Genomic DNA, 26,963 nt, shown 5'->3' with positions numbered 1-26,963 from the left:
AAAGACTTGTACTGGTTGTCGAGGCGGTAGGGACTGCCGTAAGATGGCGGCCGCGCTGACGTAGGGAAAGCAATGGGCAGACACAGAGGAACGTCTACAATCGTCATTTCCGCTTAACGCTACGCGACACTAATCGAATAATAGATATAACTTGTTGTCAGACAGACTAAGGAAGTGTTAAAGTGGTGTACTTGTATAAATGTTTAAATGTGAGTGTGGATTTGTTTTCTTTTTTTATTCGTCTCCGGTCCACGTGTACGCAGCCTTTAAATAGCGCGATAATGTAGTCCACGCTATTCAAATGAGGAAAAATAAGCGTTTTATAATTGCTTGGCGGATCATAGAAAGTGAATGGCAGGAGTCAATGTACACGATGTGATGAGAACGATGCTGCGTTATTTGATAGTATAAATGCGCAGTCACTGTCGGTAAATACATTCCACGCGTCGTACGAGGCACACGCACGCGCACACAGTGAGTCCTGCCTGGCATGTCTGCTGCGCTGCTGCTGCCTTTCACGTGATCGGAGGTCTCTCCCGTGCACAGTCATGCGGATGAGAGCGACAGAAAAGATGGCTTATTTAATGCCTTTTTGTTACACACTTACTATCTGGCTGACTTTCATTCACTGCACTAATGCACATCTCTGGACACAAGAAAAGGTAAGCCTCTCTAATACTTTTTTGTTTGTGTGTGTGTGCGTGTTCGCGTGTGTGTGCGTGTGCGTGTGTGTGCGTGTGTTTGTGTGCGTGTGCGTGTGTGTGTTCTGGCAATGCTTACTTAACATCGCTCTGTTTACACAGTCACCTTTAGGGGACCTCTGACAGTATGGGGACAAAAAAAACAGGTCCCCTAAAGCAGGGGTGTCCAAAGTGCGGCCCGGGGGCCATTTGCGGCCCACAGCTAATTGTTTGCCGGCCTGCCACACATTCTGGAAATGCTATTGCAAAAATTAAAAAAAACATTTAAAAAAGTGGAATGAGGTGAAATCTAACTAGAAAAAGTTGCAATGTTGACACAAAGCTGCCATGCAGGCTTTTTTTCCCCCTTGTGTCTCTTTATTTTTCTTTTTTTGCCATTGCTCCAAAAAAAAAAAATCTATGTTATAATGAATTATTGACCTATTCAAGGCTCCAATTATTTCAAATATTTCACTTTAAAAAATTTTATGTGGGAAATATTGCGTTTATTGTGTGGTTGCCATACAAAAACATCAACATTTTATTTGACAAAAGAGCATAAAACAGACAAAATAATAGTTCAAACGTAAAATGGACAGATATATCTGAAGTTGAGCTCATAACTTAAGTGTTGAAAGTAAAAAAAAAACTGATAAAAATGTATCACTTTCTGAGTGGGGCACCTTTTGGATCCCAAATATATTTAATGGGATTTTATTTATCTTTTCACTGTGATTACTCAAAAATAATAATGAATTAAAATCAATGGTGTCCTGCATTATTGATCTTTTTAAGGCTCTAATTACTGCACATCAAACATTGCTTTCTGAATGTTTTGGGCAGTGGGGGAAATACTGCATATTTCAGTTTTATTATAAAAAACTAAGTTGTCTTTGACAGAAAAGGCATAAAACCTTTTTGTTTTTTTAAACTTTATATCAACCTGAAGTTGATATACTGTAGAGATTTACTGTAAGCGTTAAATAAATAAATAAATAATAATTTGACTTGTTTTTAACATTTTAATGACTTGGACCCTTTATGGTCCCCAGGAGCCCTAGAGGTAAAAAACAAACAAAATCCATATATTTTGTTATGGTTTGAAAATGAAAAATATCAAAATGGCATGCTTTAATTTTTCCTCAGTGGAAAAAGTTTGGACACCCCTACCCTAAAGGGAAACCTTCTTAAATGATACATTTTAATGGTTTCATACAGCATGATTATAAAACATTATTACCTTAAAGCAGGGGTAGGGAACCTATGGCTCTAGAGCCAGATGTGGCTCTTTTGATGACTGTATTTGGCTCTCAGATAAATCTTAGCTGACATTACTTAACAGGATAAGTAATGAATAATTCCGCTGGTAATCACAGTGTTAAAAATAACGTTCAAAATATAAAACATTCTCATGCATTTTAATCCATCCATCCGTTTTCTACATCACCAGTTCAAGAAGTCGCATTAATGGTAAGGAGTATTTTATTTATTATTGGTTAACTTCAGAATAACAATGTTATTAAAAAGAATGTGAGACTTATTATACTCTAAAAATGTTGGTCTTACTCAAAAATGCACACATTTAGTTGTATTCAGTGTTAAAAAAAAATATAAGGCTCTCACGGAAATACATTTTAAAATATTTGGCTTTCATGGCTCTCTCAGCCAAAAAGGTTCCCGACCCTGCCTTAAAGTATGATTCACATTCAGAATTTTCCATCTTCTATATATGGTAGTTGGAGTTGCAGACAACTTCATTACTGCTAAATAGCAGTTTTCAGTAATGTCACAGAAGATGCAGGATTTGCTTTAACATTTAAGTGGTGAAACATCCTATAAGAGGACAGCTGTAGTGCTGTATTCTGAGGATCATGTCAGATTTTATTAGAACTTTTTTTTTTTTTTTTTTTTTTTTGGTCCTCAGTAGTCACGAACAAATTTGTGTGAATTATGCAAAATGATTTCAATTTGGTCCCCATGAACCATATGAACTCTTTTTCCCCAGGGTCCCCAGTAAGAATGATCAGCACATTACTTCATCAATGCAGAGATTTAAAGATGTGTATGAGCTAACTGGGCTGTGGCCATTTTACCAAATTTTTTGTATGCCTCCACAACCTATAGAAAGGGTGGTCCCCACAAGTGATGATCAAAAACTTGGTCCCCATTCCAAATGATAACCAGTCTGTGTGTGTATGTGTATGTGTGTGTGTGTGTGTGTGTGTGTGTGTGTGTGTGTGTGTGTGTGTGTGTGTGTGTGTGCAGAGAATCAAACACAGTGAAGTATTTGTTAGTGATATCTTTATCGTATAGATGTATTACTGTGAATGTGAAGTGCAACAGTCCACTTTTGTGTGTGTTAGTTTTTAATAAATATCACAGTGCAAATGTGCGCTTCATTCACTAACTGTGTTACAAAAAAGATCAATTAGAATAATACATAATGTTGCTATAGAGAGCATACAAACCCTTTATTTATTTAATCACAATTATTGAAATTCAACGATTTGGTGCATTTGCAAACAGCTAAAATGATGTATAAAGCAAACTGTAAGGTGCTACCCAAGAATGTACAACAATTCTTCTGAACAAAAGAGGAGAAATATAACCTTAGAACCAAATTTAAAACATTTGTATTTTTGTACAACACTTAAACAATTTAGTATATCTGTATGTGGAATTAAATTATGGAACAGATTAACCAAAGAAATCAAACAAAGCACCAATGTGATTCAGTTTAAGAGACGGTTCAAACTACAAGTGTTCACAAAGTACACAGAACAAGAATTATGATGAACATCTTGAACCCTTTTTTATTTTATTTTATTTTTTTAAATTGAGACAAAGATTATTTATGTATTTAATATTTATTTGCTTACTATGGTATATTATTTATTTATTATTTATTTGTTTACTGTTTTGTTACAAAGAACAAGGAAATGGGATACAATTGCTATGGTATGAAAACGGGTAGGATTAAATAAGCTCTGCTTCTTCTTACTACTTTTTGGACGTGCTGTAATGAAACAACTGGAATTGTGTGATGCATTACATTGTATCGAATGCATGTTCGAAATAAACTGAAACTGAACTGAACAGTATGTTTCACAATATTATAAACATTTTTATTCACTTACTATGCAATGGCATGTATTTTATTCTGCTGTCATTATTAAAACAGAGGGCAAATATTTAATATACAAGTGAATGGCGACTTGTCCAGGGTGTACCCCGCTTTCCGCCCAAATGCAGCTGAGATAGGCTCCAGCATCCCCCGCGACCCCGAACGGGACAAGCGGTAGAAAATTTATGGATGGATGGTGTTATTGAACATTGTCATCTATACATTATCCATTTTCCATAGCACTTGTCCTCATTAGTATCAGTCAATAATCTAACATGCATGTTGTTTATGTTATTCATCCATCCATTTCTCTACCGCTTGTCCCATTTTAGGGTTGGGGGCGGGGGACACCTCATCGCAGGGCCAACACAGATAAACAGAAAACCATTCACATTCACACACTAGGGCCAATTTAGTCTTGCCAATGTGTTGGTCAAAATTCATTCCCATTCATGTAGCTTCACCGTTTGCTGTGCTGTGTTGCACAATTCTCCTGAGATGCACACTTAATTCACGCCTCAACATTCATGCTCCTCGTGTTCCTCCTCCTGTCTTAGCCTGCATGCAGTTGCTATGGCAGCGCGGTCATCATCATTGATCCTCCAATTGCAAGTGTCTGTTATACAGTATTTATAGCTCTCAAGTGGACCCCCCATTTAACCCTCTATGCAGGGCTCATATTGTAGGGTGTGTGTGTGTGTGTGTGTGTGTGTGTGTGTGTGTGTGTGTGTGTGTGTGTGTGTGTGTGCATGCGCATGTTCTTGTATTTCTATCCTTTTTGAGACATCAACAAGGAAGAGTACCTTCCATATGAGGACTGGTGAACAAGTTAGAACCGAAATCATGGTCCCAATACGGTAAAACCATTGCATCTAATAGAGAACGTCTCATTTGCACCCCTGGTGGTGAAATCTATCAAAATTAGAGTTGTCCCAAAAAGGAGGGATTTTTTAAATTGACTGTGTGTTGGTTTTAAAAGTGCTCCCCCTCTGGTCAACATATGAAATAACAAGTGTGTGTAAAAATTTGAAGAGCTCCCCCTCTGTCCAACATATGTAATAACAAGTGTTTATAAGAAAATTAAATGTGTCCCCTTAGGACAAAATTACTTAAAAAAATAAAATACGTATATAGAGACATACTGTAATAATTTGAAGTAAATAATGAAGATTAAAAAACAATTACAAACAAAAAATACAAAATGTTGTAAATATAAATCTTTATATATCTAGAAAAGGTGGTCCTGAAGATGTAGGCATTTTTCTGAGGTCTCAAGAAGGTAACAAATACAAGAATGTGTGTGTGTGTGTGTGTGTGTGTGTGTGTGTGTGTGTGTGTGTGTGTGTGTGTGTGGGTTCTTGTATTTCTAGCCTTCTTGAGACATCAAGAAGGAAAAGTACCTTCCATATGAGGAGGTGTGAACAAGTGATGACATAAATCATGGTCCCAATAACATTGCATCTAATAGAGAATGTCTCATTTGCACTCCTGGGGGTGAAATATGTCAAAATTAGGGTGGTCCCAAAAAGGAGGGATTTTTCGAATTGACTGTGTGTCGCTTTTAAAAGTGCTCCCCCTATGGTCAACATATGAAATAACAAGTGTGTGTAAGAAATTGAAATGCACCCCCATTGGCTAAAATTAATTTTAAAAAAATAAATACATATGTATATAGAGACATACTGTAATAACTTGAAGTAAATAATAAAGATTAAATACCAATTACAAACAAAAAATTAAAAAAATGAACTAAAAGCAGTCTTTTTCTCACAATGTGTCGGCTTTTTTCTTATAAAATTGGGAACAATTTCTCATATTCTTTCTGTTTCTGTAATATTGCAATCTTTTTCGTAAAAGTATTAGTTTTGTATGTAAAATTATTACTTTTTGCAAAATGGTGACATTTGTCATAGAAAATTCTGACTTTTATCACAATATTGCCAATTTTTTTGTTCTTGTAAAATAGTGACATTTTTTTAGTAAAATTATGACTTTTTTTCATAATATAGCCAAGTACAATTCAGATTATAATTATAATATTGCCAACATTTTAAAGTTTTCTTATAAAATTGTGACTTTCGTCGAGTAAAATTTTGACTCTTTTCATAAAATTGCCAACATTTTAAGCTTTTCTTGTAAATTTGCGACTGTTATTGAGAAAAAATTCCAACTTTTATCATAATATATCATAATATTATCAAATGTTCAGTTTTTCTTGTAAAATTTTGACTTGCGTTGAGTAAAATGACGACCTTTATTATAATACTAGAAATAGGCATTTTTCGGAGGTCTCAAGAAGGTAACAAATACAATAATATTTGTGTGTGTGTGTGTGTGTGTGTGTGTGTGTGTGTGTGTGTGTGTGTGTGTGTGTGTGTGTGTGTGTGTGTGTGTGTGTGTGTGTGTGTGTGTGTGTGTGTGTGTGTGTGTGTGTGTGAGAGACTACATAATAACAATAAAAATGTTTTTACAAAAGACTAAAATGCAGCTGAGATAGGCTCCAGCACCCCCCGCAACCCCGAAAGGGACAAGCGGTAGAAAATGGATGGATGGACTAAAATCTGCTCCTGGGTGTAGTATTCATACTGCAAACATGGTTTTGGACACACTGAGTAAAAAAACATACATCCTCCGAATGGAGGAAAACAATGCTGTCAAGCTACTTTTTTAGATTTTAAACTATAATATTATGAAATTGTTTGGCATTTGAACTTGACCCTAAACATTGTTACAGAAGCAAGGCATGCACTATAAAGTTGTCTTCCTTCGAAGTGTTGGTATAAGAAAATAGTCTACTTTAAAGCAAAGCAGTCTAAAAGTGATCAATTGCCTTTTGGCTTTGCTGTGATTTCACCATCTGTTTCCAAGACAACGGGTTGCTTCTGTGCAGCCTGAACTTTGAGACCAATTCCAAGATAGCACCAGAGATCAAAGAATCAATATAGCCCAGGATTGTATTATAGATCAAACACAATGACTGAATAGTGCACATACATAATGGCAGTGCTTCTGGGTTTTTTTTCTGTTACATCCACACAGTAAGAAGAAAACATTTCTCACTCTCCGCCATGACCATAAATAGTATTTGTTGATAAAATTGTTATAAGTACACCTCTGCATAACCTTGTGTCCTTATTAACAACTGTAAACAAAGGTACAAGACAGCACTCCAATTACAGTGTTCAATGCCACACGAACGTTTCGAGTGAAACCTGTAACGTCTCACTTAGGTGTGGACCCCAGATGCAGCAGGTGAAACAAAAATATATTTATTTGACTAACAAAAATAGTCAACTGGAAGGCTGAAAACAACTGGGCCAATATAAAGTAGCCAAAAGCAACACAGGTGAACACTGGAAACAGTGGAGTGCTGACAGTTTTCACAGGAAGGCATGACAAAGTGAAAGAACCAACAAGTTGCCCATTCCCCTCAGCTTAAATAGCAACAAGACAACATGAATACTGTAAGTGTGCCAAATTGTCTCGTCTCCAGCTGCAACCAAAGCTGTAATCCAGTGTTTTTCAATCTTTTTTGAGCCAAGGCACATTTATTTTCATTGAAAAAATGCGGAGGCACACCACCAGCAGAAAAACTAAAAAATGAAACTCAGCAGCCGATATTGACAGTTAAAAGTCGTTCCCGCAATTGTTGGATATGAATTCAAACCATGATCAACTATGCATCACTATAGCTCTTGTCTCAAAGTAAGTGTACTGTCACGACCTGTCACATCGTGACATATTTTGAGTTTTTTGGTGTTTTCCTGTGTGTGTTTTAGTTCTTGTCTTGCGCTCTTATGGTGCTGTTTTTTTCTGTTTTGTTGGTATTTTCCTGTAGCAGTTTCAAGTCTTCATTGTAGCGCTATTCCCCGCACCTGCTTTGTTTTACCAACTTATCCCATGCCAACTTTATTTATAAAGCCCTTTAAAAACAACCACAGTTGAAAAACAAAGGGCTGTACACCACAAATAAATACAGGCAAAGGACAGACTAAAATATATAATTTAAAACAGAGGTAAAATACACACACACATAGAAAAAGCAGATAAAAATGATCTTAAGAGCAATTTGTTAGATAAAAAGGCAGTTAAAGTTAAAAACAGTTTAAACAGTTCAAAGTTTTAGCAATGAAGACTATTTAAGTTGTTTTTATCCTTCTTTGTGTGGACATTTTTGATTGTCATGTCATGTGCGGATGTACTTTGTGGACGCCGTCTCTGCTCCGCATGCTGTAAGTCTTTGCTGTCGTCCAGCATTCTGTTTTTGTTTACTTTGTAGCCAGTTCAGTTGTGCATAGCCTTCCCTAAGCTTTAACGCCTTTTCTTAGCGGCACTCGCCTTTTGTTTATTTTTGGTTTAAGCTCAGTGGCCTAGTGGTTAGAGTGTCCGCCCTGAGATTGGTGTTTTGTGAGTTCAAACCCCGGCCGAGTCATACCAAAGACTATAAAAATGGGACCCATAACCTCCCTGCTTGGCACTCAGCATCAAGGGTTGGAATTGGGGGTTAAATCACCAAAAATGATTCCCGGGCGCGGCCACCGCTGCTGCCCACTGCTCCCCTCACCTCCCAGGGGGTGAAAAAGGGGATGGGTCAAATGCAGAGGACAAATTTCACCACACCTAGTGTGTGTGTGACAATCATTGGTACTTTAACTTTAAAGATACCTTTTTACCTGCACGCTGCCTCCCGCTGTCGTCTGCATATTGTGATCACGACAAACAATGTTCCCGACATCTACAAAGCAATTGTCTACCTGCCGCCACCTGCTGATATGGGAGAGAATAACATGGTTACTCTGCCGACCTCTAGACAGCACCGACACTCAACAATAACACATTATTTGCGGATTATAATTACTGGTTTGCAAAAAATATTTTTAACCCAAGTAGGTGAAGTGACATCATCTCCAACGGCACAACAGACTGTATCTCACGGCACAGTGGTTGAAAAACACTGCTGTAATCAACAGAAGAGAGAGAGGGAGAGAGAGAGAGGGAGAAACCGCCAAGAGGAAAAAAAGGTAGACATAAAAATGCACACAGGGGAAATGTAAAACATGACAGAAACCCTTCCTCAGCATGTATACGAGCACACAGGTGTCACCGATCAGTAATCAGGCTGACACATCAGCTGCAGGTAATGGCAAGAGAAAAAGAAAATAAACAATGTATCCCTTCTTTTATCAACACAAACAAGTAACCACAATAGTGAGAGTTTTTAAACACTACTTCAACAATGAAATGGATATCAATTTCTAAGAATTTCTAACTTTTATACTTTTAAGCCCAAACCTGATGAGAGAATTTATTTTGTCACATCCTAAAACTGGTAAGATTGTGAAGGTCCAAAGTAGAATAACATGCTACACCAACTTTGTTATGTTTATTGAAGTGCCCTTGCAATCTGTACTATATATTCACAAAACTAAAATCTAGTATATTGGAACATAAACATTCCATCCGCAATCATGACTCTAAATCGGCAGTAGTCAGACTTTTTAACAGCAACAACCACACCACAGCAGATCTCAGATATATGGGCATTGAGGTAGGTATAATTGAATTGAGCCTATCATTCGCAATCATTATGAGAGACATTAGACTAGACTTAGACTTAGACTTCCTTTTTATTGTCATTCAAATTTGAACTTTACAGTACAGATAAGAACGACATTTTGTTGCATTAGCTCATGGTAGTGCAGAATAAAAGAACAATAAAGGTGCAGATATAATAAATAGATTACTGTCAGGGGCGTCACTAGCTTTTAAGGACAGGGGGGGCATAGCCCCCAGGAGATGCACAGGATGCGAGCGAACGTAGCACACGAGCACAAAACTTCACAAATGGCTAACAAAGACTTAGAAATTATTCATTATTATTATTATTTTTTTTAAATGCACGGGACGAAATGAAATGCTCCCCGGGACGATGGCTTTTAACCATTTTTTTTCTTTTTCTTTTTATGTATTTATTCAATTTACATTTTATATTAAATGTCTTGGTTTTTCCTCCCTCTGAAAATCCTATGAAATGTTTAACAAGCCATCCTATAATAATACAACAGCTATTAATGTAACAATACAATAAAACAAATATATTTGATTATGTTTTTTTTCATTATTTTAACAATAGGCTAATGTATATTACTTTATATAGATTCCACAAGAAACACAAAACTTAAAAACTAAATTATTTACAATTGCAGACACAAGGTTTCGTGCTGCTTCACTCATTGTAAAGGAAGACGGAAGTCCACGCAGGAGAAAAATGACTGCAAAGATGGTGTCTGGGTTTTTATTTTATATATATATATACATATTAAGTCTTTCATACATATATATATATATATATATATATATATATATATATATATATATATATATATATATATATATATACATATATATATATATATATATATATATATATATATATATATATATATATATATATATATATATATATATATGAAAGACTTAAAGGTATACTAGAGGATGTTGTGGATCATGTTGACTATTGGTCCTCCTAATAATAAAACAAAATAAAAAATAAAACAAATGGCTTATCGATAAGGCCTAAAGTTAATAGGCCTAACAGCCTAACAACGCCAATGGTTGTAATTCTGTAGCACTTTGAGATTTGGAATCAAATGTAAAGTAGATTACAATAACAATCTATTATATAAATAAATTATATATATATATATATATATATATATATATATATATATATATATATATATATATATATATATATATATATATATATATATATATATATATATATATATATAGGGATGATACTCGAAACCGGTTTTCCCGATTGTTCGATAAGAAAAGAACCGAGTCCTCGGACTCGAATCCCTTTTTGAGAACCGGTACCCGTTATCGAGACCACTATAGTAAAGAAAAGAGTTGGTTCTTTATTCGAATCCGTGGGAACGAATCCCGTCCCGACCAGAAATGCTCCGTGGGACATCATAAGAAATTACGTCACGTAGCTCAGTTATTAGGCGCAGATAGCGAAAGCAAGAAAAACAATGGACCGGAAAAAGCGCTCCAAGGTGTAATAAAGTTCAAACAAAAAGGTATAATCCAATGAATAACTTTACTGAGAGATTTGAGCAGGGTACAAACACATGACGAACACTTTTACGACCAACCGGAAACATAGTAACCAGGCTAGCAACGCACCTCCTTTACGACAGCTGTCGCAACGTTCTTAAACCAACCGCAGCACATACATATATATACAACACATCTCCCTTTTTTAACTTTTGTTTTTCTTTCCTTGTAAACAAAACAAAATCACACTGTATATGTGTTGTCTGTCTAATTATAAATAATGCAGACGAGGCGTGTTGGCTGAGTTCTTGACGTTTGCTTTCACAGCGTGCTCATACCCTCATTCTTAGCTGCCGGTTGGCAACATGCAACAACACTTTTCAGGGCTACCGCGCATGCTCGTCACTCCCGTTGCATGCTGGGTAGTGTAGTTGTTATATTACCTAGCTCATAACATCACATCTTTCCCCCTATAAAGAAATAATGTTAACTCAATAAAGTGTATTTCTTTTTTTAGCTTTAACTTTTCATTTTTTAGCATTGTAACCACATTTGCAAACAACTTTTCTCCTCATAGAATTTTCTTTCAATAAAGAAATAAAGTGCAAAAATGTCTAAGCATCATAACAAACAGTTATGTCAAATAGCAGCAGAAGTGCACTTTTTGGAGAGTTGTATTATTTTCAGTTCTGTGCCCAAGGGACTGATTTTATTTAACACTATATTATTATTTATACACCTATAGTGATCACAGAGACAGGTTGTTTTTGTGTTACTGTATATATTTGTTTTTCTGAAAAATCCCGCTTAATATACTTTGGGTAACAACAGTCAATATTTTTTTATTTTATTTAATTTTTTTAGGGGGGTAACAGTCAATATTTATTTATTTATTAGATTTTTTATATAATAAAAGTGAGCTTTTGTTAAACCAAATATTGTGTGTTTTTTTTCCATATACAACAACCTATCTGGACTCGATAAGAGAATCGATAAGGTACCGGTTCGATAAGAGGATTCGATAATAGGCTCGAACCCGATAATTTCTTATCAAACATCATCCCTATATATATATATATATATATATATATATATATATATATATATATATATATATATATATATATATATATATATATATATATAAGTGACGTGCGATGAGGTTCATGGCTGGTGAGGCACTGACTTCATCACAGTCAGATTTACAAACATATGAACCCTAAAGAGTATCTTATTCACCATTTGATTGGCAGCAGTTAACGGGTTATGTTTAAAAGCTCATACCAGCATTCTTTACACATACCAACTGTAGCACACAAAAAAGCACATTTAATTAAAAAAACGTTATAATGGTCTTATCTTTACTTATAAATGAAGTCCATGCGCCGCTCCTTCTGAATAAAAGCATCGATAACTTGTTTATAGAAGTCTTCCTTATCTTTCTTCAGTTTTAAAAGTCTCTCTGTCTCGATGAAAATCTTCCTTTAATTATTACCTCCTGCTTCGATTGAAAGTCCAGTTTAGAAAACTGTTTTATTTTAGATATGTAATCCTCCATGTTAAAAGTCCAGGCGAGAGGAAAAAATAAACGATCTCTGCCGCTGCACTTGACTTTCTAACTGTTGCTGCTTGTTGTCACTTATTCTGAAGCCGAGTAGTCGCAAGAATGATCCCTCGGATCACTAGCGCCCTCTACCACCAGGAGGCTGGATTACTGCGAGCCTCACCCAGTGCGTCTTCGCAGCCGTTTTATGATTGCTCAGCACAAGAAATACGTTACACACATACAATTGTTGACAAAATACACTGTACATTATATACCTCAGCTAACTAAAATATGGAAATTTATAATATGATTCATATAGCAATACGGTCTCACTGCACAGCAGTCCAGCAGTTAGCCGAGTCATTGCGCAATCCATGGTGAGGCTCAACTGGCTGCTGACTCACCGCAAGTCTCTTTTCAGTATTTGAACAGCAAATGTGAAAATTCAGTGATTTTGAATAAAAATAATCTAAAACTGGTGAAGTTAAATAGAAAATAACTTTATAGTATAATCACTGGATACATATAACAATTTAATTATTTTTTTTTCTTTTCACATTTTTTTTCTTTCCATGATGGCACGTGAGGCCCCGCCTCACCTGCCTCCCCTGACTGCACGTCACATATATATATATATGTCCTTACGTAACATCACCAGAATGATTGACAATTAGGAGGACCAATAGTCAACATGATCTACCCAGAAATAAATAAAACAAATGGCTTATCGATAAGCCATTTAAAAAAACAAATGTTTTAATATATATTTATATGTATCATTATTCTCCTACTCACCTTTCCAGTAGAGGCCTCTCCCCTCTCACTTTCTGTGCTCCTCTGCCCTGACTCCTACAGGTCAGTAGGGGTTGTGGAGTGATTATTATTATTATCTACTGATGATAGTCATACGTGAATGAGCTCAACTCCTGTTCTCCTCCATGTGTAAAGTGAGAAACACAGCTGATGCTCCAGAAGGAAGTAACCCCAAAGATAGCAAATAGTAAAAAAGAGTGCACATTTAACTTTATAAATAACAAGGACCTTCATGATGCATTTCAGGCTAACTAGCTAACTAAGTAGCAGCATTGTTTTAGAGCGGGAATGTAACTTTTGCCTGCAAAACAACGAATGTACGACATGCACAGAAGTTGTCTATAGTGTGCTAGACAGGTTTTTATTTGTCAAACACAGACCTGGTGTAAAGTGGAGCTAATACATTTTACTACAAGCAGTGATGAATACTTACTTTCTTGAAAAAGTTTCTTATGTCCATTTTGCATCTGTTCACGTTCTTGTTCTGCAGCGCTGTGTGCTTCAAAGCTGCACACCTGCAGGACCGCAAGCAAGGTCGCAGAGAAAATGTGGACTGGATTTTGAGTGATGTGGGCATCTTCTATATGAACAAGTGGAATGGATTGGATACCGAACTACTAAAGGGGCTCTCTACCTTACGCTATGAAGTGAGGGGAAACTGAGTGAATAATGACAGGTTATATGATTATTTATTTAAACTCATATTCGGGCCACTTTATAATGAATATGTCGGCATGTATTTGTAAAAAAAAGAAAAGGAAAAAAAAAAATATATATATATATATATATATATATATATATATATATATATATATATATATATATATATAACACCAAATTATTTAGGTGGGCTTAAGAATATTTTAGGGGGGCTAGAGCCCCCCTAAAATAGGCCTAACAACGCCAATGATTACCGTACAGATAAATATATTGCACTTTTACATATGCATCCACGTTTATGGATGTTTGTTATATTGTCTTTATATTCCAGCGAGTTAATCCATTTTTGGGGGGGAATTGAGGGGATTATTTTGATGCGTTCAAGAGTCTTACGGCCTGAGGGAAGAAGCTGTTACAGAACCTGGAGGTTCTGCTACGGAGGCTGTGGAACCTCTTTCTAGAGTTCAGCAGTGAAAACAGTCCTTGGTGGGGGTGGGAGGAGTCTCTGCAGATTTTCTGATCCCTGGTCAGGCAGCGGCTTTTTGCGATCTCCTGAATAGGAGGAAGAGCAGTCCTGATGATCTTTTCCGCCGTCCACACCACTCTCTGCAGAGACTTCCAGTCTGAGGCATTGCAGGCTTCAGTCCAGACAGAGATGCTGTTGGTCAGCAGGCTCTCTATAGTGCCTCTGTAGAATGTGCTGAGATTGGGGGGAGGGAGCTGTGCTCTTTTCATCCGACGCAAAAAGTGCATGTGCTGCTGAGCTCTTTTTACAAGAGCTCCGGTGTGTAGGGATCAGGTCATATTGTCAGTTATCTGCACCCCCAGGAACTTGGTGCTGCTTACGATTAGCACATATGTCTTTTTTTAAGGATTTAAACGATAAAAAAACGCTTGAGAGATGCGGCTAATGGGAGTCGCCATTGTAGCCTTTAAATACCTCTAAAACAACTTCAACCTGTTATATACACACTGCAAATATATACAGTATACTGTATATATAGTGTAGTAACAGAAATGTTCATAACAACCCGCTCAGTGGTTAGAGTGTCCGCCCTGAGATTGGTAGGTCGTGAGTTCAAACCCGAGTCATACCAAAGACTATAAAAATGGGACCCATTACTTCCCTGCTTGACACTCAGCATCAAGAGTTGGAATTGGGGGTTAAATCACCAAAAATTATTCCCGGGCGCGGCCCCTGCTGCTGCTCACTGCTCCCCTCACCTCCCAGGGGGTGATCAAGGGTGATGGGTCAAATGCAGAGAATAATTTCGCCACACCTAGTGTGTGTGACAATCGTTGGTACTTTAACTTTAACTTGTGAGAAATTCATAGTACATTTTTGATCCTGCCTCTTAAAAGAATGGAGAATCGTTGGGGACCGCACTCGGTACGAGGAACCAGAATCGGAACCGAAACCGTTCAAATTCAAACGATAGCCAGCCCTACTTAACACCAGTCAATAAATGTGTTGCAAATTTAGCAAGTATTCAGACCTAGCAAGATTCTTGTTTTCAAAAAAGTCACAAACGTAGCGATTTTTGTGCTGGTTAAGCATGTTTATTGCCTGTTTATTTACATATGATTATATGAATCAGTGTCTCCTACTATACCTTCTGTTGTAGTGAACCTATAGCATCACACATCATTTAGCTGTCCTGGAACCACCTTACACACAGCTGTATTTCTACTAGGGTTGTACGGTATACCTGTATTAGTAAATTACCGCGATACTAATAAATCATTTTCGGTACTATACCGTCTCTGAAAAGCACCGGTCCCCTTTATTTAGAAAAGTACAAAAATGTATCGAAATAATTTTGGTACAGGTACCAAAATATTGGTATCGGGACAACACTAATTCCTACCAATGTGCTCATCACTTAAATAAGGTCCCATTTAGACTGACAGGCTAATGAATAACAACACGACACAACAAACGCAAGCAATCTGCTCTTGTTCAGTTTCACCATCAAGCGGCCCCGCTCACACCTGATGAGATCCAGACCGCCCTGTCCCACACGGACCTGGCCCAGATGTGGCAGAGGGACCTGAGGCCGTTGCTTGTTACCAGATATCCTGGATCTACAGGCAGCCAGGCTGTGCAGCAGGTACGTTTGCTTTGCTATTCAGTCATTGTTCTTGCTGTCATTGAGTCATATACTGTAGCTGCATGTCAATCAAAGAGTATTTATTACCCTACGCACAAATGTACGTGTTTAAAGCAGCACAAAGCAGCCTGCAAGTAAATATTCTTTAGTAATTGTCTACAGATAGGAACTGAAAAGGAGGAGTGGGCAATATGGCACATTTTTGGTCACAATGTGTTAGAGGATACACAGGGCCAGATTGCTGATACTGATAACTTCTTACCTGAATTTTTTTTACGACCATTGAAAGATGTTATGATTGTGTGGTATTTTGTGAAATCTTTTTTCTAAGAACAAAGATTTTATGCTATTAAAAATATTTTTAAAGGTCCACAGATTTTAAGAAAACCAACCCCGGCCGAGTTATACCAAAGACTATAAAAATCGGAGCCATTACCTCCCTGCTTGGCACTCAGCATCAAGAGTTGGAATTGGGGGTTAAATCACCAAAATGATTCCCGGGCGCGGCCACCGCTGCTGCTCACTTCTCCCCTCACCTCCCAGGGGGTGAACAAGGGGATGGGTCAAATGCAGAGGACACATTTCACCACACCTAGTGTGTGTGTGTGACTATCATTGGTACTTTAACTTTAACTTAAAGATTTTAGGCAAACATAATTATTAGTGTATATTAGGGGTGCACAAAAAACTCATTCACATTCAAATTGTGAATCTTTTTTTACCCCGAATCTAAATCAATTCATAATTTTTTTAAATCGATTGAAAAATCAAACAAGAAAACAATTATTATTAATTTTTCCTATAAGAACACATTTTTTAAAATACACTTTAGACCATCTCCATGCAACCAGAGGGAGCTTTTTTTAACTTGTAACCTATTTTGAAAAAGTTTCTTTATAATTATTATACCAAATAATACATTGTGAGAGTTGGTTTGAATCAAGAATGGTGTTGAATCAAGAATCGATTCTGAATGGAATTGCCACCCCAGGAATAGGAATCGAATCGAGTCCTTATGTATAAAAAGTATAACGACATAGAGGTCAATAAATGAAACATATTTCTATACGATGAAGATTTTAATTATTTTATAGGACAAACAATTTTAAGCAAACTAAAATATTTGATAGATATACAGATTTTAATGAAACAAAAATATTTTTTATAAGGACAAAGATTTTAAGCAAGCAAAAATATTTTTTATAAGGATAAAGATGCTAAGCAAAAAATATGTATCTTATGTTTAACAGCAACTTTATTAACAATATAGGACCACACCAATATAAGACAATGTACTAATGCACAACATAATACAGTTATTCCCTTATTACACACAAATGTTTGAGCAAAACAAAGCCAATAATGCAAAATAAGTGAATAAGAAGCCAAAACTAGTTTTGGCTTCTTATCAATTCCTTTGCCTTTTTGCCCCACAAAGCCCTCCTGTATCTTAGTACAACTTATGATTTATGACTATACACATACATATAATTATGAGGGCCATTTTTTTTTCAGCATATTAAAACAACCCTGGCTTCCCTTGGAGCAGGCTGGCAGGTGACAGAGGATACGTTCATGTCACAGACACCCTATGGCCCGCTTCCCTTCACCAACCTCATTGCCACCCTCAACCCATCAGCCAAGCGCCGCCTGGTGCTGGCCTGTCACTACGACTCCAAGTATTACACGCAGCAATGGCACGGCAGGGAGTTTCAAGGCGCCACGGATTCTGCCGTCCCATGTGCCATGATGCTGGAACTGGCACGAGCCCTTGATGAAGAGCTGAAAAGTCACAAGGTAAATAAATATGTTCACTGCACAATGCAACTTTATTAACCCCTAGGGGACAAAAGCAGACTTGCCCTTTCAGTACATATCTTTACTCCACTATACATGACTTTTCCTAAGAGTTTTTTGGTTTTTTTTAGTACTTTGTATGTCCAATTATTTCACAAGTGTACAATACATTAGCAGTTATTCTACAATACCCCAGACCCAAACAGGACATAAAAGTCCTTCATGCATACAAACATTGTTGATTCATATTTTTGTACATTTTTACTCAGATATCTCAAGCAATTCAGCCCTAAACAAAAATACCAAAAATGTAATGTTTTTTTATTTTATTTTAAACCTTTAAAGGCCTTTTGACGAAATGACTCACAGTTTTCAATTATTATATATTTGCATAACATGAATTATTTTACCAATTTAAACCTTTGATATTATCTGATTAAGCCCTTTAAAACATTAAAACATAGGACTGAAGTTCATTAAGAATTTTGAGCAAAAAAATATATGAATCCAAAATGTTTTAACACCTTTCAAACTCTTCAGTACTTTTATGTCCTGTTTGGCTTTAACGATAATAAAAATGTAATGTCCTAGAGCAGGGGTGTCAAAAGTATGGCCCGCGGGCCGGAACAGGCGCGTGAACAGGTTTTATCTGGCCCGCGGGATGAGTTTGCCAATTCTGAAAATTAACTGCTTTTTTGGGGGGGAACGAAAGAGACTGCTGTTCTAAATGTGTCCACTGGATGTCATAATAGCAATTATGTTAGGCAAGCAAACAGAGGTACACAGTAAAAGGGGAATTGTGGCTCCTCCTCCTCCTCGACTCACATGAAACTTAAAACCTGCCGTTTTATGTCTTCTGCTTCAAACACATCGTCATTTGGCACCCTCGTTGCCCCAAAATGTCTCTGTCAAACACGAGAAAAGTGAACTTAACCCTTTTGAATAGTTTTTACCGCAGTTTATTACGGTTTGTTGAGTTAGCACTGGTTTGACACGTGGACATGACAAAGGAGGTATTTGATACATAGAAAAGTTTACATGTTGTGTTGTTGTTCAATCCCAGAAAGTCTGTGACTTAAAGTTAATCCTGGCTTTGTAGATACACTGAGACGAAGTCTAAACTCATTGTGTTTTTGAAACTGCACCAATTTCCTCAGAATTTTCAACTAATTTGAAGTGTTCTGTGCAGAGGATTATTTGTGATTTGTAAGTTTTTTAGAATGTGCTTATTCTATTTTTGGCCAAAGTAAAACATGGAAAACAACCTGAAGTTGTCTTTATTTTTAAGTTATCATGCCATGATTTTACCTATCCGGTCCACTTGGGAATAGATTTTCCTCCATGTGGCCCCTGAGCTAAAATGAGTTTGACACCCCTGTCCTAGAGGGTTAAAGAGAGAAGGAAGATACATTTCAGTGCTATCAAACAATTACATTTTTTCATCAGATTTATCACAACGTTGCTGTGGATTAATTTAGATTAATCATGATTAGTCATATTTAATCGGTTTTTAATGCTGTTTCATTTTGCATGAGCCAGGACACTGAAGAAAGAAGGTAATACATATTTAGCAGGGCTGTCAAAAATAACTAGTTAACTCCTGCGATAAATCACAACGAATGACCGCATTATTCAAGTATATGCACAGATTAATCACGCAATTTATTTTAAACTTACATATTCCTTTACCTTAACCTTACCCTGAATACATTTGAAAAACATTCCTGTATGACATTCTGACAATTAAATTAGCTTTGTGTACAAATATTGGGGTCTTTTTTTAAAAAGATAATTTGAAGTATGCAAGCGAATAATAACCTGTGATTAACCTGATTAAAAAATTGAATTATTTGACATCCCTAATATGTACACTTAACATGTTTATTAAACATATTTAACATCATCTTCATGTTAACAAAAAAATAAACACACATTTATCCACATCGATGCGGACCTTTTACTCCTTTTGTATTATTAATGTGCTATTTTAAGATGAAAGGTGAAAAGAATACTTTTTCCATAATACAATATACTGGTCGACTGTTGCCATATCTTTTTTGTACGAAAATGTCCCATAAATAGGACCACGGTGCTGTTTAGCGTCTTCAAAATTCACTTGATTACTTCTGCCGTCTATCAATAGTGCATGAACTGCACATTTCTGCATGCACGACGGCGTTCAAAGAGAAACAAGTTAAAAATGCATTGAAAATAGTTGTTACAGGTAAGTGTCAATTATTTGTTGGGATTTGTCCGTCGGCATTGATGAACTGCATACTTGACATTCATGCCGGTTAGTCTTTTGCCCTTGTTGTCAACTTGTCACCACTGAGCTGAAACTGGTTACACTGGACCGACATCAGGGCCAGCTAGTGCATCAAGTGCAGTGACAGCCAAAGATGGTCCAAAGGTCGTGTTTATTCAACTCAGCTGTCCATCGTAAAGACCCAATGAGAATTGCAATGCCATTCTGCTTTCCTACCAGGCGTGCACATGAATATTAAAAACATTTTTTTTTTAAATAAAAAAATGTGTTTATTTATTTGAAACTCCAGACGCTCAGGCAAATCATATTGTCGATGGAGATGCCCATATCTTAAAAAAGAGAAGTCTGTGCTACTTATCTTGTTCCCTAATTGTATCTGACTTTATTAACTGTTTGGATACATAGTAAGTGTTTGGCAGGAGGGGATAGAAAGAAAAAGAACAAATACAAGACAGACGGGGCAATTGTGGTAACAAGACCAAAAAAAAGAGTCAAAAAGTTTGGAGACCCCATAAATATTAAATATGTCATTGCCTACACTTTGTTATTAAGATCTGTCCACTATTCATGCAACAAACCTGATATTCCCCAGTGGTGGAGGAAATCATCAAAATATCTCCACTGGGTGGCAGCAAACCGCTTAGGATGCATAAAGATGTGTGTGTCTGTGTCAGTCTAATTTGTCTTACTTATTATTTGGTGCTTTTAAGGTTTGTGTTAATTGATTCATCAATAATCTCTTCATTTGCAAGTCATTGCTGTCATTTCGTAGTATTTATGTTTTTAATGTATTTTACTTTTTCAACCATTTTTCTTCACTGCACAAGCAATCTCTCTATTGTTACACTTAAATGGTATATCATAGTATTTAGTATTTATATTAATTTATCTTTGATTTCTTTATTTTTTAATGTACTTTATTTTCTATTCATTAATGTATTTTCACTCTTGTTTTATTTCTATTTACTTCAAATGTATTGACGATTGATTTATTTTATTTTCTCACTGCATAGGCAATCTCTATTGTTACACATTTAAACGGTATCAAGCATGATTTAGTGTACGTATTTATTTATTCATTTATCTTCATTTTCCAAATGTTTTAATGTTTAATTGATTGATGTATTTTTGCACTGTATTGTTTTATTTCTATTTATTTACATTGTGAACCCAATTTTCTTTATTTATTTTTTCATCACTGCATGCAAAAGTTATCCATCTATTGTTACACATTTAAATGGTATTAAATATTATTTAGTGTTTGTATCCATTTATCTCATGTTTGATGAAAATAAAGGGTTTTATTATACATCATTCTATATTATTTCATGAGCTATCTATATATTGTTATTATTTGTATTCACTCGCGATTTATGATTAGTCACAGGTGAACATTTAAACACAGGAAGTGAACATAAGACAGTATAGGATGAGGTCACCTCTGCTTCTTACTAGTCCTATTTGGACATACACTGGGCAAGTGTTCACATGTTGTAAATATCTCCCTAAGAGGGCAGCAAACATTTAAAATAATTGTGACTTAATTCTCTCCTCCTCTGTAGGCATCCACCCCCAGCCTGACCTTACAGTTGCTTTTCTTCGATGGCGAAGAAGCTCTTGTCCAGTGGACTCCTATTGACTCCCTCTATGGCTCTCGTCACCTGGCACAGAAGATGGGGACCACCCCGCACCCCCCAGAAGACGCAAGCACCAATCAACTGGACGGCATAGTACATGGCACACACACACACACACACACACACACACACACACACACACTTGTGCATACATGTGAAAAGATAGTATTGTGTGTACACTACCTGATGTTTGCTTTTCCTTCAGGATCTGTTTGTATTATTGGACCTGATCGGGGGCCCCAGTCCACGCTTTGGTAACCAGTTCCAAAGCACAACATACTGGCTCTCCCGACTGCAAAACATTGGTGAGTTTTGCTAGAATGTTCCTATTTAAGTCATTTCAAGCCAATTACCAGCTCATACGAGCCACATATATGTATAGGTGTTAAAAACAGTAGTGTACCTGCCAGGATAATATTTTAGACCTGGTACTTTCTCTACAGTGAGAATAACAGCGCTCTTTTTAAGAACTGTCAAATCTGTATTCTTCAGAACGTTTGAATATTAGCAAAACAATATAGTATTATCAATAAATTATTCAAGCGCCACACTGTAAAAAATGTTTGATTTTTACGGAAAAAAACTGGCAGCTCAGTCATCACAATTTAAATGAAATAAAAAAATATATATTTAAAAAGTTTATTTTTTTACATAAATCACTGTAAATTGAAAAACGAAACCGTTATTTTTACAGTAAAATGTTGGCGTCTGAGCTGCCAGTTTTTTTTACTGTGAAATTCAGGGTGGTTGTTTTTACAGTGCATTACTGTAACCTGAGAAACACTAACACTGTTATTTTTACAGTAAGATTTTTACTGTGAAATCTGACTTTTTTACAGTGCAATTAAACATCTAATGTGTCTTTTCAAAGAACAACAAACGACAAACACAGAAATTGTTACGAAAAATAGTTTTAAGTGATCCAAGTGCAGACTGACCATAAGAACTACTTTCTCTATTTTGCTACTATTTTTCTGTTGTACACTTTTAAGCTATGAATTTTCTCATCGTGAGTTCTGACTCATGTGTAATAATGTTGACAGGTAGACATTTTGCACTTTTATCACAAATACATCTATCTTTTAAAATGTTACTTAACTTCACTGTTTAATTCAGACTAGCGCTGTAAAACAAGATAAATCACACTTACAGTATTAATTTGGATTAATCACAAATAATAACTGACGTATTCTTTGGTCAAAAAGAAGTAACATGTGAGGTCAATTAGGTAATTAATCTGCGTTTATACATGATTAATGCAATTATTTTGGGGAATTAATCACATGCATTAACACTTTAACTGAGTGATTCTCTAACAGTACGCGAGCGCCATCTAGTAGTACACCAAAGAATCACTTGATTAAAGTACAGTGTTTTATTTTCTTCTATTTAAACACAGTGTTAATGTTCAAACTATGTGTAATGTTACAGTAGCCAAAAATATTAAACATGCTTGTTAAATAAAACCTCTGCCTTGTTTTTAATGAATACTTAGGCCTGCGCTACTGTATTTTAATGTACTGGTACTTGGAGAGCCAAGATTTTCTGAGTTTGCTTTAATTCAACCTAATTCTTTATTTACTGTGCATTTTCAGAAAAGCGTCTGCACTTTATGAACCAACTTGAGAATCATCTTGATGAGGTGGAATATTTCTGGCCAGATCACCCAGTTGGTCACATTCAAGATGATCATATTCCATTCCTCAACAGAGGTATACACACACTGAAATATGCTCAAATGTGTTGATGTACGTGAAGTGACGCTCCTTCTTTGCTTTCTTCGCCAGGTGTCCGCGTCCTACACATAATACCCTCCCCTTTCCCTGTCGTGTGGCACACATTTGAGGACAACGAGCAGAACCTGGACCGTCCCACCATTCAGAACCTCAACAAAATTTTACAGATTTTTGTCCTGGAGTACCTCAACGCCAGACCTGTCCCTCCCACAATTTCCCCGTAAAACGTTCACATTTACCATTTTTTAGGAATTATATGTATTTTTTGGCTTATGATTTGAGATGTAACATTTTGCCTTTGGCCAAAACAACTGCATTCTTTTAGATTACAAACCTAAACATAGTTTGTTTTGTGCTTTTTTTATGTGCAACTTACTGAATTTTGTTTAGCAGGTCACACCATACAGTACAAGCTATTCTGCATGTGAGATGCCTACAGAGTGGTACCTCGGTTTTGGTACACTCAACCTTTTGGATATTGTTCGGCCAAGCATTGCACGTAACAAACTAGTCGGCGTGTCATTCCACGGAATTGAGCGCCCAATCAAAGAACTTTGCACGCTATTGGCTTAGTTGCTATGCTTTTTTTTTTTAAATAGAGCATAAATGCTAAGAGCAATGCAGTCAAATATGTCATTAACTGTTAGAACCGTACCTCCAGGATGCAGAGGCGTGCAGGAAAAACAGAGCAAATCCAAAAGCAAAATAAGAAATACAAAAAGACCAGAAAAGTAGAAAAAAGGCAACAGGAGATGCAACAGATTGCATGTAGTAGAGATGGGAATCTTACCACAACTCACGATTCCATTCCTTTCCGATTCTTGTGGTGACGATTAGATTCAGAATTCAGATTCTCGCAATGTATAATTTGGTATAAAAAATGATCATAAAACATATTAAAAACAGGTTACAGGATTGCCTAAAAACCTTAGTTTTTCAAAATGTATTGTAAAAAAAATGGCCACAAACGATTTTTAAAAATTGTGAATCAATTTAGAACTGCGCTTTAAATGTGAATCGATTTTTTCTGAACATCCCTAGCAGCTAGCACGGTGGTTCTCGAATTTTTTCTCACCAAGTACCACCTCAGAAAACACTTGGCTCTCTTAAGTACCACCATAATAACCAACATTAAAATATAGTCACGTACTAGGCCTAAGTATTCATTAAAACAAAGCGGAAGTTTTATTTAACAAGTATATTTAAAGTTTTTGGCCACTGTAGCATAACACAGTTTGAATAGTAACATTGTTTGAATATTGGAAAATGAAACAATTAGCGTACAAGTTGATGTAGCCCGCGTACCACTAGTTTGAAAAATCACTGATCTAGCATAAATGTTATACTCTGAACGGTAAAGTAATGAAACGCTGGGCTTAAGAGCACTCCTGATTAGCGGTTACAGTACAAACAGGAGTAAATGGAATATGTGCTGTCTGTACACTTGCATGGTGGTTGTTGGCGTGACCCCGGGATGCAGAGACAGGAGGTGATGTGTATGTAAGGAGGTTTGATTAACAAAAAGAAGGAAAAGGCACACCAGGAATATAGTCACAATTGACAATGAGCCAGAGTGGCAAGGAAGGCGAGATTGACACATTAACCCTCCTGATTAGAGTCCCCTCATCACTAATTAAGAGCAGGTGTGGACAACAGCGCTCAGAAACAGTGGTGAAGTCACTGCAAGACATAACCAAAACAGGAAGTGGTACAAAAATATAAGCGCTCGACAGGGAGGAACACTAAACACAGGAAAAACCATACACAAAAACCCCAAACTATCACGCAGATCATGACATGTTCAACCTAAAACAAGAAACAGATGTAACACAATAAAAGTAAATGACTGTCTAATCAATGAAAAAGGGACACCAAAAGCCATACCCTACCATGTGGAGCCAGTACTTTGATAAAGATGGTAAACAACAACACTGAATTCAACTTGTAGCTTAACTTGTCTTTGCGAAGCAGTGATCAATAAAGGTCAAAGTTATGTTACATATTTATTTCATAATTTAAAGGTACTTTGCATTGTTTTCTGCAGGTAAAATATAATGGCAATGTAGAAGAAATATTATTGGGTGTCTGGAATGGATTTATCTTATGGGTTCTCGTAAACAATCCTGTTTCCGCCTGATATTTTGGAACCGATGACTAACGAATAACGGAGGTATCACTCTGCAATCTTTACTTTGGGAATGGAAATGTAAACACAATGATTGACAAATCACAAAATAAATGATCTGTCTTTGTTTAGATCAATTCCACTATTTCGAGGCAAATTTGGAGAGGGACATCTTAAAAAACGTCTTCCGTTGTTGTGACGTGTCGTCTTATGCATGAATGCTCAACTGAAATACATCATTCATAACCAGACTCATAATGTGTGTGTTTTAATTATTCCCAACTGTAAATCCATGCAGTGTTTATGGAGCAAAGCAGTCAGGAGGAAGTTGACTTATTTGTATTGCAACAGCATCTTTATCCCCTCATATCCTGTCTTCTTAGATGGTAAAACAAAAAACTTCCTGTGCTATGCTTGTCTTTATTTACTTGAGATTACTAGCCTGATGGTAATAATGTACAATAGCTGAACTCCTTTTCTGTGTATCGTGACTCGCAAATAAATGTTGCATCACAAGAGTTGCTCACCTTTTTTGCACTTTGGGACTTTTTCTAAAACAGCAGGTTTTTTTTCTGATGCTCAGATTTTTTCACACCATTTGACTCCATACTTTACTTCAATAGTCCCATGATTCCCCTAATCCTATCAGGGTGGCCCTCCCCTGAATTCCACACTGTCCAAATCCTTATAATCCAGTTCACTCCCCAGTCGTTGACAATGTTTTACTGCATATGTGCTTCAAAGCCATTAGTCAGCACAGGCTTTACTATCTAAATCAGATATCCTTACTAAATACGTGCTAACCTGAGTAAATTGGACATACTATATGCCACATAAAGTAGTAGTGAAAAAGCAGATCTACAATAGTAACTCCATTTACAATATTAACTGGTTCTGTGATGGAGCTCTGAACTAAAAAAAACTTGTATCTCAAATCAACCTCTCATTGAAATCAACTCCAGTAGTTTTATGACGTAACATAATCATTTACAGCAGTGGTCCCCAAACTACGGCCCGCGGGCCGGTTCCGGCCCCCCAGCATCCAAAATCCGGCCCACAGGAAGTCCCAAGTAAATTTTATTTTTATTTTTTTATTTTTTTATTTTTATTTTTTTATTTTTTTAATCTTTCCTTTCTAATCAATTTTCTACTGCTTGTTACTCTTGGTGTCTCCTAGCCGCTCAGGCAAATCATATTGTCTAAAAATGAATTTTCCCATCGATAACGTGACAATGTTAAATGTTGATGAACATCAATGTTAAGTGATGTTAAATGACAAAACGGATTATAAAGACAATGTGTATATATATATATATATATATATATATATATATATATATATATATATATATATATATATATATATATATATATATATATATATATATATATATATATATATT

At 36.2% G+C, this 26,963-nt stretch overlaps 1 protein-coding gene across 1 annotated transcript; it reads left to right on the top strand.

Annotated features, from left to right (window-relative positions):
• Positions 1-165: 165 nt before the first annotated feature.
• LOC133645437 (glutaminyl-peptide cyclotransferase-like) lies at positions 166-26,066 on the top strand. The gene is made up of 7 exons (XM_062040271.1): positions 166-662; positions 15,853-15,999; positions 17,515-17,796; positions 21,625-21,792; positions 21,905-22,004; positions 23,295-23,411; positions 23,487-26,066. The coding sequence occupies exons 1-7, from the start codon at positions 549-551 to the stop codon at positions 23,657-23,659; spliced, it is 1,101 nt and encodes a 366-aa protein (XP_061896255.1). The 5' UTR covers positions 166-548; the 3' UTR covers positions 23,660-26,066.
• Positions 26,067-26,963: the final 897 nt, after the last annotated feature.

This window comes from Entelurus aequoreus, linkage group LG03 (assembly GCF_033978785.1).
Source record: "Entelurus aequoreus isolate RoL-2023_Sb linkage group LG03, RoL_Eaeq_v1.1, whole genome shotgun sequence".
Taxonomy (NCBI): domain Eukaryota; kingdom Metazoa; phylum Chordata; class Actinopteri; order Syngnathiformes; family Syngnathidae; genus Entelurus; species Entelurus aequoreus.
This window is presented reverse-complemented; position numbering and strand designations above follow the sequence as displayed.